The sequence below is a fragment of the Tursiops truncatus genome, chromosome 9 (genome assembly GCF_011762595.2).
Source record: "Tursiops truncatus isolate mTurTru1 chromosome 9, mTurTru1.mat.Y, whole genome shotgun sequence".
Taxonomy (NCBI): domain Eukaryota; kingdom Metazoa; phylum Chordata; class Mammalia; order Artiodactyla; family Delphinidae; genus Tursiops; species Tursiops truncatus.
This window is the reverse complement of record NC_047042.1, coordinates 94,484,542-94,502,123: the sequence shown is the minus strand read 5'-3', so window position 1 is coordinate 94,502,123 and position 17,582 is coordinate 94,484,542. Positions and strand designations below refer to the sequence as shown.

Below are 17,582 nucleotides of genomic sequence, written 5' to 3'. Positions count from 1 at the left end.
AAACTGAAGTCAGAAGGTTAAATAACTGAGTTCATATAGAGCTAGAGAGTGGTAAAGCCAAGGTTTGAACCTAGGTCTGACTTATTAACCTCATCATGACGGGGTTCATAGTTTTTGACAGCAAGATGCCGCCTCTGTAAAAAACACCTGAGCAGAGCAATCACACAGGTGCAGAGGGAACAAATGCTTCCTGCTCTTGCTTTCCAACGCTTGAGAGCATCAGAGGCCTCCAGAGTACTCCTTTACACTCTGTCAACCAGTTCAAAGGAGCACAGCCCACTAAACCAGCTTGCAGAGGTAAGGTAGGAAGCCAGGACAAATGGCCCTACCCCCCTCCAACTGACAGGAAAAGAGCTGAATACTTGAATTCTACCAATTTGCCAGCCTCTGCTTTGCAGTCTTCAGTCTTTCCAGCTTTGGAGAAAAGCTATAGGACATCACTGAAAACAACAGAATATTAAGTGCCTAATTCTCAACCTTTCCTCTGGGAAAGAACATACTTTGATATAATGGATGAAAATTATAAAACCAGTTTTCATGTTTTTCATATTTTTAAGTTCTGTTTCTCTAAAATATGAAAAGCTCAGAGTCAGACTATGCCTCTGTGTTCCCTAATGTAATTCACATTAAATTTCATTGGAAGAGGAACTTAACCCATCCTCACCAGCCAATATTCTATCATTAGACTACAACTGTCCTTAAAACAACTGATGATCATGTCTTTGAAGCAAATAGATAAGACACAACTTTTATATTCAAACAGAGCAAGCAATTTTAGGTTATGTTTATCACAGATTGCTTATAGTTTTACACATGGCTATCACTTTTATGTTTGTCTATAGTTAAAAACAGGGCTTGATCTGAGTGACTTGTCTCGGAACAACTATGTTTAGCTCTGCTGTACTCTCTGCAAATAAAGATGGAAAAAATCTGAATCTAGATAGGTTCTAAATGTTGAATTGAAAGTAAATGTTCAGCTAGCCAAAGTTTTGGATGAGTCCTCTGGAGTAGAAATGAAAAAGTTAATTTGTGAAGGAGTGACATCATCAAGATGGAAACATAGGTCATTCCCAACCTCAGTCCCCTTCACAAGAAGACCAACTAATAACTATCTATAGACAAGACACCACTGTGAAAATCCTAGAATACAAGGGTGAGGCTGAAGGCACCCCCTGTATCACAGAGAATGAGGTAGGACCACATTAGAAAAGTTCAGAGGAGCAGCTGCACCCGGACCACATCACTCCTCCCCCAGGCTGGCTCTCCAGGCCTGCAGTTCCTCCAGGGGAAAATCCACCCGGCTCCTCCAGCATCATGGGTCATTTCTCAGGATGCCTTCTCAAGTCTTGCCTTATGGGCATCTAAGGGGACTTGGGGACGTGACTGTGACAGAGAAGGGGGAAGGGATTTGTAGCAACGAGTGCTCGGACTGTGGCCCTGTTCCTCCTCCCAGTGGTGCCCAAGTAGAAGTCCCAACCAGCAGCTCTGCTCATCTGCAGGGCCAAGATCGTGGTCCATTCCGACCAGGGAGCTTGGCAGGGCGCAGATCTGCCTGATTCAGGACTCCAGACAGTGAGCCCTTGCCAGCCATGGAGCCTGTTCTGCCACTCCATCGGGACAGGAAAGCTAATTCACAGCCCCACCCACTGCTGCATACCACCTCCAGCTCTACCGAGCAGGAACCTAACCAGAGCTCCTGGGAGTCTGTGTAGCTCATCCTGCAACCACAGTTACAGCAGCACTTGAATGGAGAGCCTGGCCAGTGGCCCTGCCCGTATGCAGAGCCAGGATGGTGGCCTGTCAGGCCAGGGAACTTGGTGCATGATTCTGCCTAATTTGGCCCCCAAATAAGAGACGTGTCAGCCTTAGAGCCTGTCTGGTGGCTCCGCCCAGGCAGGGAAACTAATTCATAGCCCTACCCACTGTTAAATACAGCCTTCAGCATGCCCAACCAGGAAACCTAACCAGGCACATGGGAAACTGTGTAGCCCAGGGGTCCCCAGCCCCTGGGCTGCAGACCAGTATCGGTCTGCAGCCTATTAGGAACTGGGCCGCACAGCAGGTGGTGAGCAGCAGGCTAGCGAGTAAAGCTTCATCTGCTGCTCCCCTTCGCTCCCCCTTGCATTACCGCCTGAACCATCCCCCCACCTCCCGCCCCGGTCCATGGAAAAATTGTCTTCCACAAAACCAGTCCCCAGTGCCGAAAAGGTTGGGGACCGCTGGCATAGCCCATCCTACAGCCCCACTTACAGTGATACCTGAGCAGAGAGCACAACCAGTGGTTCTCACCATTTGCACTGCAAAACCAGCAACTCTGCGTGGCCAGAGAATTTGGCGCACAATCCTGCCTGATCTGGGTCCTTAAACCATGGGCTGTGCTGGCCATGGGGTCCATTCTGCTGCCCTGGTCAAGCAGGGAAGCTACATCATAGCCCCAACGACTGCTAAATATAGTACCAAGTCTGACCATCCAGGAAACCTGACCAGAGAACCCAGGCAACTACAGAGCCCCATCCAACAGCCTCACTTGGGCAAAGAACCAAGCCAGCAGTCCTATCCAACTGTTTTCAGCCACAACACATACCCCACAACCTCAGAGCTCAGGCAGTGGCCTTGCCCACAAAGAAGACCCTAATAGCAGGCTCCCCCTGCCCAAGGACTCTGTCAGCTCACATGTCCAGAACCCCAAGCTGAGCTGACTGGTGAAGGACTGTCTCTGCCAAGGCACACCTGTAAAGTCTAGAAGAAGAGACTGTTTACTCAGATGTGCAGATACCAATGTAAGAAATCAAGGATCAGGAAAAATCAGGTAAACAACACCACCAATGGAAACTAATAAAATGCCAATAATTGACACTAAAGAAATGGAAATCTGTGAACTTCAATGAATTCAGGATAATCTTCTTAAAAGAAGTTTAGTGAACTACAAGACAGATAACAAAATTCGGGGGAAAAAATTGCATGAACAAAACGAGATGAAGAAAAAAAATAGAAACCATCAAAAATAAACCAAACAGAAGTCCTAGAGCTAAAGAATACAATGACTGAACTGTAAAGTTCAATAGAGAGCTTCAAAATCAGAATTGACCATGCAGAAGACAGAATCAGTGACAGAGAAAGAATCAGGGACAGGGTATTTGAATTTATCCAGTCAGAAGAACAAAAGAAAAAAAAGAATGAAAAAGAGTGAAGAAAGCCTATGGAACTTATAGGACGCCATCAGAAGAAACAATATCTGCATTATGGGTACCCCAGAAGGAGAAAGAGAAAGGGACAGAAAGTGTATATAAAGCAAATAACGGCTGAAAATGAGAAAAGAAATGGGCATACAAATCCATGAGGCCCAAAGGACCCCAAACAGATTAAACCAAATAGTTCCAAAAGTCAAAGACAGAAAGAGAATTTCAGGCCAGGAGAGAATGGGTAATATATTCAAAATATTGAAAGAAAAAAATCTGTCTGGCTTCCCTGGTGGCGCAGTGGTTGAGAGTCCGCCTGCCGATGCAGGGGACATGGGTTCATGCCCCGGTCCAGGAAGATCCCACATGCTGTGGAGCAGCTAGGCCTGTGAGCCATGGCCGCTGAGCCTGCGCATCCGGAGCCTTTGCTCCGCAATGGGAGAGGCCACAACAGTGAGAGGCCCGCGTACCGGGAAAAAAAAAAAAACAAAAAAAACTGTCAACAATAATACTATACCTGGCAAACCTGTCCTTCAGAAATGAAGGGGAGATAAATAAGTGCCTGAACAAATGAAAGCTAATTGAGTTTATCACCACTAGGCCTGCCTTACAAGAAATGCTAAAGGGAGTTCTTCAAGCGAAATAAAGTGATGCTAATTTACATGATAAAATCAGATGAACACAGGTATAAGACTTCCTGGTATTGGTAAATAATCAAAGTTATTTAATATGGTAATAGTGGTGCATAATTCTCTTACAACTCTAGTTTAAAAGTTTTAAAATGTATTAAGAAAAACCCATAACTTCAATAGTCTGTTACTGTATACATAATATAAAAAATATGTAAATTGTAACGTGATGGGGGAGAAGTTATAAAAAATATGTAAATTGTAACGTGATGGGGGAGAAGTAAATTGTAATTTTAGAGATGCTATTGAAGTTAAGTTGTCGTCAGCTTAAAATAGGATATTATAAATATAAGATAGTTTATATAAGGCTCATGGTAACCACAGAGGAAAAACCTATTACAGAAGAGATCAGGATCAAGTGAAAGTATACCAATACAAAAAAAGTCATCAACACAAAAGAAGACAGCAGAATAAGAAGCAAGGAACAACAGAGCTACAAAACAGTCAGCAAAACAAGTAAGAAAATGGCAATAGTAAATCCTTATCCATCAATAATTACTTTAAACATAATGGATAAAATTCTCCAATCAAAGATACAAAATTGGACGAATGACTTAAAAACAATATCAAACAATATACTGCCTACAGGAGACTCACTTTAGCTTCAATGACACAGACTGAGACTGAAAGAATGGAGAAAGATATTTCAAGCAAATGATAACGAAGAAAAAACAAAGGTAGCTATACTAATATCAGACAAAATAGACATTAAGCTAAAAATGACAGAAAGAGAAAGAACTTCACTATATAACAATAAAGGGGTCAATCCATCAAAAAGATACACCAATTGTAAATATTTATGCACCCACCCAACATCAGAGCACCTAACTATATAAAGCAAACATTAACAGAATTATAAGGAGAAATAAACAAACAACAACAAATAGTTGGGGACTTTAATACCCCACATTCAATAACCAATAGATCATTCAGACAGAAAATCAATAAGGAAACAATGGATTTGAACAACACTGTTGACTAAGTTCTAACAGACATATACAGAATACTTTGTCTGACAACAGCAGGATACACATTCTTCTCAAATGCACACAGAACATTTTCTAGCATAGATCATGCATTAGGCCACAAAACAAGTCTTAGCAAATTAACCAAGACTAAAATCATACCTAATATCTCCTCTGACCACAATGGTATGAAACCAGAAATTGGTAAAAGGAGTAAAACTGGATAACTCATGAATACATGGAAATTAAACAGTACTATCCTGAACAACCAGTAGATCGATCTAAGATGAAATTAAATGAGAAATTTAAAAGTATCTTGAGACAAATGAAAATGGGAGCAAAACATACAAACTTACGGGATGCAGCAAAAGCAGGTCTCAGAGGGAAGTTCATATCTATAAATGCATACCTCAAGAAATAGAAAGATCTCAAATAAACAACCAAACTTTTACACCTCAAGGATCTAGAAGACGAAGAACAAACTAAGCCCAAAGTTGGCCAAAAAAGGAAATAAAGTTTAGAGCATAAATAAATAGAGACCAGGAAAGAAATAGAGAAAACTGAATAAAACTAAGGGCTGGCTCTTTGAAAAGGTAAACAAAACAGACAAATCTTTATTGAGACTAACCAAGGGGAAGAGAGAGATCCCAAGCTAACAAAATTTTAAATGAAAGAGGGGACATTACAACTGATAATATAGAAATACAAAGGTTCATAAGAGTCTTCAGTGACCAACTATACACCAACACATAGAAAAGGTGGATAAATTACTAGAAACCTAGAACCTATCATGACTGAATTAGGAAGAACTAGAAAATCTGAACAGACCACTTACTAGTAGGGTATTGAATTGTTAATCAAAAATCTCCCCAAAAAAGTCCAGGACCAGATGTCTTCACTGGTAAATTTTACCAAACATTTAATGAAGAATTAACAGCAGTCCTTCTCAAAATATCCAGAAATACTGAAGAGGAGAGAACACTTCCAAACTCATTTTACAAGGCTAGTATTACCCTGATATCAAAGCCAAATAGGACATTACAAGAAAAGAAAACCACAGGCCAATATCCCTGATGAATATAGATGCAAAAATTCTCAACAAAACAGCAAACCTAATTCAGCAGCACGTTAAAAGGATCGCACACCATGACCAAGTAGGATTCATCCCTGGGATGCAAGGATGGTTCAAGATATGCAAATCAATAAATGTGATATATTACATTAATAGAATGAAAGATAAAAATCATATGATCATCCCAATAGGTGCAGAAAAAGCATTTGACATAATTTAACATCTATTCATGATAAAAACTCTCAACAAACTAGCTATAGAAAAGGAATGCACCTCAATACAGTAAAGGCCATATATATCAAGCCCACAGCTAACATCATACTCAATGGTGAAAGACTGAAGGCTTTTCCAACAGGACAAGGATGTCCACTCTCACCACTTCTATTCAACATGGCACTGGAAGTCCAAGCCAGAGAAGGCAGGCAACAAAAAGAAAGAAAAGCCTTCCAAATTGAAAAGGAAGACCTAAAATTATCTCTGTTTGTAGATGACATGATTTTATGTATAGAAAAGCCTAAACACTGAACCAAAAAAAAAAAAAAACTGTTAGATCAATGAATTCAGTAAAGTTGCAAGATACAGAATTCAACATACAAAAATCAAAGGTATTTCTATACACTAAGAATGAGTTATCTGAAAAATAATCTCATTTACAATATCATCGAGAACAATAAAATACTTAGGAATAAATTTAATCAAGGAGATGAAAGATCTCTACACTGAAAACTATAATACATTGATGAAAGAAATTGAAGATTAAAATAAATGGAAAGATATTCCATGCTCATGGATTGGAAGAATTAATATTGTTAAAATATCTATACCACCCAAAGCCACCTATAGATTCATTGCAATCCCCATCAAGATTCCAATGGCACTTTTTACAGAAGAAAGAGAAATCCTAAACTTCATATGAAACTACAAAAGACCCTGAACAGCCAAAGCAATCCTGAGAAAGAACAACAAAGCTGGAGGCATCACACTTCCTGAATTCAAACTATATTATAAAGATATAATAATAAAAGCATTACGGTACTGGCATAAAAACAGACACATAAACCAATACGACAGAATTGAGAACCCAGAAATTGAGAACCAACACATACAGTGAGCTAACATGAAAAGAGAGCCAAGAATACTTGATGGAGAAAAGACAGTCCTTTTAATAAATGGTGCTGGGAAATTGGATAGTCACATGTAAAAGAGTAAAACTAGATCCCTATTTTACATCACTCCCAAAAATTAACTCAAAATGGATTAAGAAATTAAACATAAGACCTGAAACCATAAAACTCCTGGAAGAAAACACAGGAATAAAGCTTCTTGACATGGGTCTTGGCAAAAGACCAAAGCACAAAAGACTAAAGCACAAGCAACAAAATAAAAAATAAACAAATAGGACTACACCAAACTAAAAAGCTTCTGCACAGCAAAAGAAACGATAACAAAATGAAAAGACAACCTAAGCAATGGGATAAGATATTTGCAAATCATATCTGAGAAGGGGTTGATATTCAAAATATATAAAGAACTCACACAACTCAAAAGAAAAAAAAATAAGTTAAAAATGGCCAAAGGACCTGAATAGACATTTTTCCAAGAAGACATACAGATGGCCACTAGGTACATGAAAAGGGTAGATAACATCACTAGTCAGGGAAATCAAGTCAAAACCACAATAAGTTATGACCTCATACCTATTAGATTGGCTGTCATCAAAAAGACAAGAGAACAAGTTCTGGAGAGGATATGGAGAGAAGGGAACCTTTGTGCACTGTTGGTGGGAATGTAAATTGGTGCAGCCACTATGGAAAACAGTATGGAGGTTTCTCAAAAAACTTAAACATAAAACTACCATATTACCAGCAATCCCACTTCTGGGTATATATCCAAAGGAAACAAAATCACTATGTCAAAAGGTAATGGCACTCCCATGTTCATGTTCATTACAGCATTACTTACAATAGCCAAGACATGGAAACAACCTAAGTTTCCACCGACAGATGAATAGATAAAGATATGGTGTATATACAGTGGAATACTGTTCAGCCATAAAAAGGAAACCCTGCTATTTGCAACAATATGAATGGACCTTGAGGGCATAATGCTAAATGAAATGTCACACAGAGAAAGACACGTACTGTACCATCTCACTTATATGTGGTAGCTAAAAAACTCAAATTTATAGAAAAAAGGATCAGATTTGTGGTTACCAGAGGCAGAGGGTGGAGAGAATGAGGTGAAGGTGGTCAAAAGATATCGACTTTCAGTTTTAAGATAAATTTAAGTACTGGCTGTGTAATGTTCAACATGACGAGTATCATTGCCAAGGCTGTATTGTATATTTGAAAGTTGGTAAGAGAGTAGACACTAAAGTTCTCACAAGGAAAAAAAAAATGTAATTATATAAGGTGATGGATGTTAACTAAACTTATTTTGGTAATCATTTCACAATATATACATATGTCAAGTCATTTTGCTATACACCTTAAGTTTATACAGTGTTATTATATGTCAATTATCTCTCAATAAAACTGGAAGAAAAAATAATAAAAGGAAGTAATTGTTGTATTGCTATCTGCAGGAAGTTACCTCTCTGTCAGTCTTATGTATTTTATTTCATGATTGACCCTCAAACATCTGGGGAGAGGGGAGTTCAGTATTAATTCCAAACATTTTCTTTAAAAAAAAAAAGATCTTCTTCTAAGGAAGACTTTTGAAAGTTTTGTCCAAAAGCATGACTCTTTGGAGAAAACATACTCCAAAATAATTGTAGTGACATAGTCAATAGAATTTCATGATTTTATGTTTCAGTTTATTCATCTTTTTTTTCTATCATTTTTATTCTACTTTCCATAAAGTTGGAGATAATCAAATCAATTTCACTGTAACCTTTAATTAATTGTAATTATTGTTATGGACTGAGTATTTGAGTCCCCCCAAATTCACATATTGAAGCCATAACCTCCAATGTGATGGTATTTGGAGGTGGGGCCTTTGGGAGATAATTAGGGTTGGATTAGGTCATGAGGGTGGGACCCTCATGATGGATTAGTGCCCTTATAAAAAGAGGAAGAGGCAGGAGATCTCTCCACCATATGAGGATACAGCAAGAAGGCAGCTGTCTGAAAACCAGCCAGGAAAACAGTTCTTACCAGAACTCAACCATGTTGGCACCGTGATCTAGGACTTCCCAAGCTCCTGAACTGTGAGCAATAATGTCTGCTATTTAAGCAACCCAGCCTATGGCATTTTGTTACAGCAGCCCAAAGCCAACTAAGAAATGTTTAATAACTGGTTCTTTTAACATTACAAAATACAAAGAAAACATGATTTATAAGCCTGGATAATAATGGCCTTATATATTTCATGCAAAGTAAAAACTGTACCTTCTCATACCCTAATAAAGCTATTTCACTTCTTTTCCCATTTAAGAATTAATTAGGATGCAACAATGTCTTAGAAAAGCCAACATATATAATATAGTTGTCTACCTAGGATAATCCAAAATCCATAGTCTACCTTCAGAAAATCAGAAAGGAATTTACATGCAACTACAAACTAGAGAAATAATTTTGCACTCATGTCCTTTGAGCCCAGGTAAAAAACAGGATTTTAACTTAATTAGCTGCCAGAATCTTAAACGCACTGTTTCACGTTCAGGTGGGTTGTGTGCACCTGGTGCTTCCCTGGGGGGTTTCCACTGTAAAGCTGGTCCACTGAGGCACCCTAAATTGCCCTTCTGAATAAATGGTATGAAATGTGTAAACTGTTCCCCAGCCCTTCCTCAGAGGGCTGTTGGGAACCCTGGGCCTGGGATGGATGTCAGTAGGGATCTGGTGCACCCGGATTCCAGGCACGGTCACCCTTCAGGAGAGCAAGGCTTCTTTCCTTGACAGACTCACTATCTATGTAATAGTGCCTGGATTTGTAAATTTATGTGCTTATCATAAATATCACTCAGAAACATCGTCTCAGAAAAGCTCCAGATTACTGAGAGGCGAAAGCTTCTTGCACTGAGTTACCTGTTAGGGCAACAGTCACACGAGGTTCACTCTTGTATTCCTGTAGTTTTACTTTATAACTTCATGTTTGCATTAGTAAACGTGTTGACAGTTTACTAATCACGTTAGTAACTAGTAAAGAAATAGTTTGAGTTTTAATAAGTAAACTGTGTGAATTACTGATATCATAATTATCCTATAATACTACTTCTGAATTTTTAAATTGCCTTTTCAAGATTTCCTCAGAAAGATAACAGGCTCCCTCTAGCGGGAAGTGACCATTATAATTGAATTATTTACCCCAAAACTGTGTAACTTCATTGTTGAACTTCGTTTGAAGGAAAAGGGGCCTTTTCTGACTCTGACATTTGTTTATTTCTCTCCATAACATTTGTTTACTTTTCTCTTTCTAATTTCTTAGCGAAGAAATCGGTACTGATTATCAAGGAATGTTTGCAGGACAGTCATGGTTTCAAGTCATGTTGATACCGTGAACTGCTCTTTTATAAGCAAAGGGAAGTGAGGTTATCAATGGGTGCCCAGGTATTAACTTCAACGAACTTGATAGGAAATATATATATATATAAACGTAATTTATATGTAATTATGTAATTTATAAATTTGTAATTTATAAATATATAAATTCTAATAATATACCTTAACTCCAAAGCCTTTATTTTCATAATTAAGTAATTTAAAGGATTATCTCGTCTTGTGCCCTCATTGTATGCTGAGTTTAAGTGGCACGCTCAAGATTACACATTTGGAAGTCTGCTTTTTGACCTCCCAGTTCTGATTAATTTTACAGAAAGCAAGCCTTGTTCACTTTGGCTTTTCTTTATGAGAAAAAATGACCAAAATCCCATGCTTTTTTTTTTAAGTAATTAGCTTTCTGCCCCATATCATTTATAATTAAAACTAAAACTGTATTTTTATAGAGCTTAGTCAAATATAAAAATGTTAATTCTGGGGCTTCCCTGGTGGCGCAGTGGTTGAGAGTCCGCCTGCCGATGCAGGGGACATGGGATCGTGCCCCGATCCGGGAGGATCCCACATGCCGTAGAGCGGCTGGGCCCGTGAGCCATGGCCGCTGAGCCTGCGCGTCTGAAGCCTGTGCTCCACAACGGGAGAGGCCACAACAGGGAGAGGCCCGTGTACCGCAAAAAAAAAAAAAAAAAAAAAAAAAAAGGTAATTCAGAATCATCAAGAAAGATTAAAATTGCACCCAGGCAAGGAAGTAACCTATTGCAGAAATGGGTTTTGGTTTTACAACTGGTAAAGGAAAAAAAAAAATTTCATGAAATTTAGTATTGAGAGTGACATATATCCCAAACTGGTAAATAACCAATAACCAACTCCAGGAAGACTGGTTATAACAAGCTATAGAAACTTTCAGGTTTAGAACCTCATATCATACATTTCACCTATCCCACATTTTTAAAAAAAATTTTTATTGTGGTAAGAGTCACATAAAACATACTGTTTTAACCATATTTAACTGTACAGTTCAGTGGCTCTAAGTACATTCATACTGTTGTGCAACTCTCACCATCATCCAGCTACTGAATTTTTCTCCTAAACTGAAACACTGCCCCCATTAAACACTAACTCCCCATTCCCCGCCAGAGATTGGGATTGACATACGTACACTCCTCGGTATGAAGCAGATGGCTGCTGGGGGCCTAACTGTATAAGCACAGGAGAAAAAAAAGGTACAGTCTGTTTGCAGGGCAGGTATTAAGTTAACCCATCCCGCATTTTACAGATCATCTATCGAAGTGTGTGCTTAATTGCTTTTTGGTAACTCTTGACAAAGCCATTCTCCACTGGAGGGAGCTTGGCTCTCACCAAACTTGTTTTCTTATTTTCTTACAGCAAACCATAGGATTAGTTTCGGAACACTGGTCAGCACTTCCAATACCTACGATGGATCTGGTGTTGTGACTGTGGAAACAGACCATCCCCTCCTCTGGACCATGGCCATCAAAAACACCCATGACTGACCTCCGCAGCTGTGCCTCTGACCTCATTTGCCAACAACTTCATGCTCCACAAGAACAGTTCACCTTGGTTGGTAGGAATCTAAACCTGTCCCTGAGAAGCCTGCTAGTTTTAAATATGTTTAAATATGTTATATTCATAAACATTATGAATGACAGATCTCAATTGTACAGTGACAGGGGGAAATCATTATTTCTTAAGAAAGTAAATTACACTCAGTTGGAAAACTAATGTGGATTATTCCACTCTAAAATTCAGGACTGATCATTCTTATGTTATTAATCATTCCATGTATCCTAGAAAACTGTTGGCTTTTATTTTTGCGGTACGCGGGCCTCTCACTGTTGTGGCCTCTCCCGTTGCGGAGCACAGGCTCCGGACGCGCAGGCTCAGCGGCCATGGCTCACGGGCCCAGCCGCTGCGCGGCATGTGGGATCCTCCCAGACCGGGGCACGCACACGCGTTCCCCCGCATCGGCAGGTGGACTCTCAACCACTGCGCCACCAGGGAAGCCCTAGAAAACTGTTTTTAGGTTTGAACCTGAGAAGGCTCTGTTGAGGCTCCGTGCTGTCCAGCACATAACCCTCCTCCTGTTCATCCTTAATTGCTTAACACCAAAGGCTACTTCTGTCTAATAATATTAGCTCTTTCTGTATTATATGTATTCCCTTTCACTGAAAAAATAATTCCTTCTAGCTTGGGATGCTAGAACTGCATTTTATTCTGGCCTTAATGGTTTCTGGTATTATCTTTTCATAATAAATTTTAAAATGATTGGCCTGATTATTAAAATTTAAAACAGGCAGAACCTGCCCAGCAGCTTTACATAGCGCAAAGCCGGTGTTGCCCTAAGGAAAGGGACCAGCAGCTCTCTTCTTTCTGGTGCTACAGCAGTGACGATTGCGTTGTAAGTGGAGAGTGAAAGTGGGATCAGGTGAACTAGCGTGCAGTTGTGCAGTCAATCATTAGAGATAATTATTCATAATTTATGCAAATATATGTGAAATTGAATCCAGATGTCAAATAAAAATATTTAGTTATCCATGTGCCTGTGGTCAGTTTTTAAGAAAACAATCCATTTTCTCACCTGTAGTTTATAATGACCAGTCTTTCCTAATCAGTGTTTCTGTACAAAAAAAAAATTTGCTCAAAAGATGATTAATAGGTATAGTTGTTCACGCCTCTGATTTTGGGGAGGCAACCCAGTGTTGTTGTCAACACTTTCTCTAACCTCCATGGAAGTTACTTTCTAGAGCACATGTGCCACATGTTTACACTTAATCTCTCTGGACCCATTGCCCCATCTATAAAGTAGGGATTATAGGTAGCACCTGTTTACCTTGTCGGACTTAGAAAGGAAGGACAGGTAGATTGCTTTCAAAGATTGTTACATGCTGGAGAAAAAAGAGCCAACAGAGGGAAGGCGCTTCCGTGGTAGAGAAAGTGAAGAAAACTGGTGGAGGAAGAACCCTGGGGAAGAGTAAGAGAAGGGCTCAGAGCACAGGTGAGAGTCACACATCATACAATCGGTACTACAGTGGAAGGCCCGGTTCTAGGCCCTTCTGCCTCTTAGCACAGATGCAGAGCCCAGAGCTTCTGTCCCCCTACTGTCTCCTCCCACCCACAGCAGAGACAACTGTAAAGAAGGCAGGAGCTAGAGCCAAACTTATGTTACCAAAGGGGAAGGGGTGGGGGAGAGATAAATTGGGAATTTGGGGTTAACAGATGCACACTACTACATATAAAATAGGTAAACAACAAGGACCCACTGTATAGCACAGGGAACTATATTCAATATCTTGTAATAACCTATAATGGAAAAGAATCTGGAAAAGAATAGATACATATATATATAATTGGATCACTTTGCTGTACACCTGAATCATTGTAAATAAACTATACTTCAATTTAAATAAAATAAATTTAAAAAAATAGCTAGAAGAAAGCTCAGTGAAGCACTAGCTCCTAAGCTGGCCCATTTAACTCAGAACCTCCAACGGGAAAATACAACATAAGACCTCCAAGCCACTGCCTCAGCCAGCGCCTGCGCCAGAAGAAGCTAGAAAGAGGAAGGACACTGGGAAAGGGCCCTCCCAGTACCTGATACTGAGCGCTGGTTCACTTACAGTTTCAGGCTCAGCTGTTACCTGTTCATTACTAAAAATGTATTCACAACATACGGAATCTGAAAATATGTCCACTGTTTTAAGATTTTACTGCAAAAGAGTCGTGCCCTATGTACCCTGAAAATTTTACCAGTGTTAATAAGCAGATACTTGACAAGAAGAATATAGTTTGCTGAAGGTGAGGGGGGAACAAACGCACTGAGATTCATCCCAGACCACCCACTGGAGGCCCGTGGAAGCCCTTCCCCTCAAGTATAGGGCTCCTCTCCCAATCCTGCCAGGCTACTGAAGAACTAGGTATTTGACCCCTTTCTAGCCCTTAAAACTACCTAAGTGCAATTTTCCTCTTTTTTTTTTTTTTTTTTTTTTCTTTTTTGCAGTACGCGGGCCTCTCACTGTTGTGGCCTCCCCCGCTGCGGAGCACAGGCTCCGGACGTGCAGGCCCAGCGGCCATGGCTCACGGGCCCAGACGCTCTGCGGCATGTGGGATCTTCCCAGACCGGGGCACGAACCCGTGTCCCCTGCATCGGCAGGCGGACTCTCAACCACTGTGCCACCAGGGAATCCTCTTTTTGTGCTTCCTCACCACATCATTTAAACAAGGAACCACTTACTTTTATACTAACATGAGGAGTCTGACGATGGACCTCAGGGGCCCCCAGTGAACTTTCTGGGCCTTCCCAGGCAGCCCCTCTTGCCGCCCCCATGTTCAGTCTGGACCCTGACCTCCCACTTGCAGCCAGAAGAGAAACTGGAAGCTGGGCTCTGCCGGGAAAGTGGCCTGTGCTCCTTGGCCCTTTTGACCGCGGTCTGTCTCTCCTCTTCATGGGTCGGATTTATAGCTTTTATGAATCTAATGATGGTCACCCCAAAATGGCATCTGGCTGCCTAAGTCACTGAGTAGTGAAGATAAGCTGTGATCACTCTTCAGGCAGCTGGGAAATGGCTGCAGCTATGGAAACCCTGGTCGGAGTCACAAGTGACTATGAAATGTAGTAAGTTTCGTGTGCTGTCCGAGGAATTGGAGGTGGACCACGCTCCCAGACACAGGTCGGGCAGAATAATACATCTTCGTTCCTTAATTTTTGCTAAGCAGACATAGAGCAGTTTTCACTTGGGATGGGACCTAGGGCCATTTCACTAGTTCAGGGGTCAGTCAGAGCATGGAGAAGGGGGCCATGACAGCCTGGGCCTTCATAAAGGTAACTGCTCAGGGTTTCGTGTTGTGCTTCCGTATGTGTGGAAAGCATTTTAAGGGGACCTTGCTTACTACTCCTGCCCCAAATTCATGCCTCCAAAGCTTTACTTGAACAACCAAAGTAAAGCAGCACGTGGATTTGGTGTGATTGAGACTGATGCTACACGTGCAGTCCATAAGTGGCAAGAAACTATTCTCTCCCCTAAGGCTCTGGGATTATAAAAGGAGTATGGTCTGAACTGTGACTTTCAAACTGTATTGACCATGACCCACAAGAAATACAATCTGTCTTGTAATCTATTCTACACACACACACACACACACACACACACACACAGTGTACTCTAATAATTTTACTCTAAATTGAAAAACACCCAGGAGTCTATTCTAGATTGAAAAAAAATACAGAAAAGGGTAAAGTAAAATGCATAAAGGGATTTTTTAAACTGTGCGTGCGTGTGTGTGAGTGAGTGTGTGTAACGGTTCTGCATTAGGCACACGTGTCTTTCCTAAGTTTAGGACAGCGTGACTATAGTTTACCACTGTATCTTCACCACTTAATAACAGTTTTTACTCTCAGATGTGGGCTAAGCGGAATAAGCCACCAATGACAGCAGGCTGAATGAGATCCTATTGGGGAATAAGAAAATCAATTTAACTTCATTAGGAATGGGGAGGAGAGCTAGATTATTTAAATGGTGTCTAAAACATTCTACTCAAAATAGAATAAATGATCCCCATACCTGGGGAAGATTAAACCTGAAGCCACAAGGTCAAGCCATTCCCAGGGTGTCAATATATATGGAATGGAAAATTCCTGGCTCATACAGTACACGTTCGCCCTTCCTTGCCCACAGCAGATTCCACTTATCAATCATAGTTTTCTTTTCTGATGAGCCCCGGTCTGAGTGTCATTTCAGAACAATTCTGCACGCAGCCACGATCAGTTATTCTGCATTGCCCTGGCACCCCCGGGGGCTCAGAGCTAATCTGCGATCTCAGCACTGTGCACACAACAGCTACAGTTACAACCTGGGAGAGAGGTCATGGCAACACCATTCTTCGTCACAGGTAATGGATAAGTAAACAGATTCAAGGACTTGTTCCCTATGTACTTAATTCTACCACTGAAAGCAAGGGCTTTGTACAGTACATAGCAAACAAAAAAGAAAACCTAAGGCCATCTCTGCAAACAACTTGAAAAACATCAGCAAGGAGCTGAGATTATCCATTGCTAAGAAATAAGAAATTTTTCCTAATAGACCTATAGCTAGTCCCTGAGAACCAAGAAATCTCACATTATAATACGGTGTTCGTCCAAAGGTTGAAAAGGGTTTTTAACTCACTGTAAAAGGAATGGATAAGACTAAGATTATAAATCATAGCTTAATTATTTATTTCTTTTAAACATACCTTTAAGCCCTAAAGACCAGTGAATATTTAATAGCCAGTTATGTTTCTGAACAATAAACATGGGGAGTTAGGAGTGTACAATTCTGCAGGAACTGAGCAGACGCCCACCTGAATGGCATAATTAAGTCTGTGCTTCGTTGCTTAACAGTATGGATCCTCTGCTGGAATATAAAGTCCTTGAGAGTTTGCGTTTGGACTTTGTGTTCCTTGTTATCTGCTATATCTTCTGTCTTAGAATAGGGCCTTGCCTGCAGCAGGGGTGCAAAAAATATTTGTGTGGTGCCTTAACTAACCTCCCCACTTGGACCCAGGCCCCAGGAACATACTGCATGACTTCCCTAGCCCCTAGAAACTGTCATTCTTTTCCTTCCTTGATCCCTAACTATCCAAAATTTAATTAGATGCTAAAGTTTCGCTTGAACGGTTTCCTCAGTCCTAAAGATAAGTGCCTAATTCTAGACTGGGCAGACCTGGTTATAAACTTGCTCTCTCACATATCTGAAGAAGGAAATATTGTTCACAGTGCCAAAGCTGGCCTTAAAGACATCATCCAAGACAAAATACAGCCAGTAACACAAAGGAAATCAAAAGATCAAGGAATTTGAAGTTCCTTGATATGGACAGAGAAGGGAAAATGAGAGCCATGGGCAAATTATGATGAAGGTTTGGGAAACTGGTTAAAATAATCAAGATCGGGGACTTCCCTGGTGGGGCAGTGGTTAAGAATCCGCCTGCCAATGCAGGGGACACGGGTTCGATCCCTGGTCTGAGAAGATCCCACATGCCGCAGAGCAACTAAGCCCGCGTGCCACAACTACTGAGCCCACGTGCCACAACTACTGAGCCCACGTGCCACAATTACTGAAGCCTGCACACTCTAGGGCCAGCGTGCCACAACTAATGAGCCCGCATGCTGCAACTACTGAAGCCTGCGT

General features: G+C 40.7%; 1 protein-coding gene across 6 annotated transcripts in view; it reads left to right on the top strand.

Annotated features, from left to right (window-relative positions):
* Positions 1-12,950, top strand: part of TPK1 (thiamin pyrophosphokinase 1) — a 332,319-nt gene extending 319,369 nt beyond the window's left edge. For 5 of the 6 annotated variants that reach the window (XM_073810031.1, XM_019933883.3, XM_073810033.1 and 2 more), the window contains one exon: positions 11,785-12,950. In XM_073810031.1, coding sequence (XP_073666132.1) covers positions 11,785-11,912 — 128 coding nt within the window. In that variant the 3' untranslated portion in view covers positions 11,913-12,950. Of the gene's footprint in view, positions 1-11,741 lie in introns of all 6 variants that reach the window. The other variant, XM_073810036.1, reaches the window with a different exon arrangement.
* Positions 12,951-17,582: the final 4,632 nt, after the last annotated feature.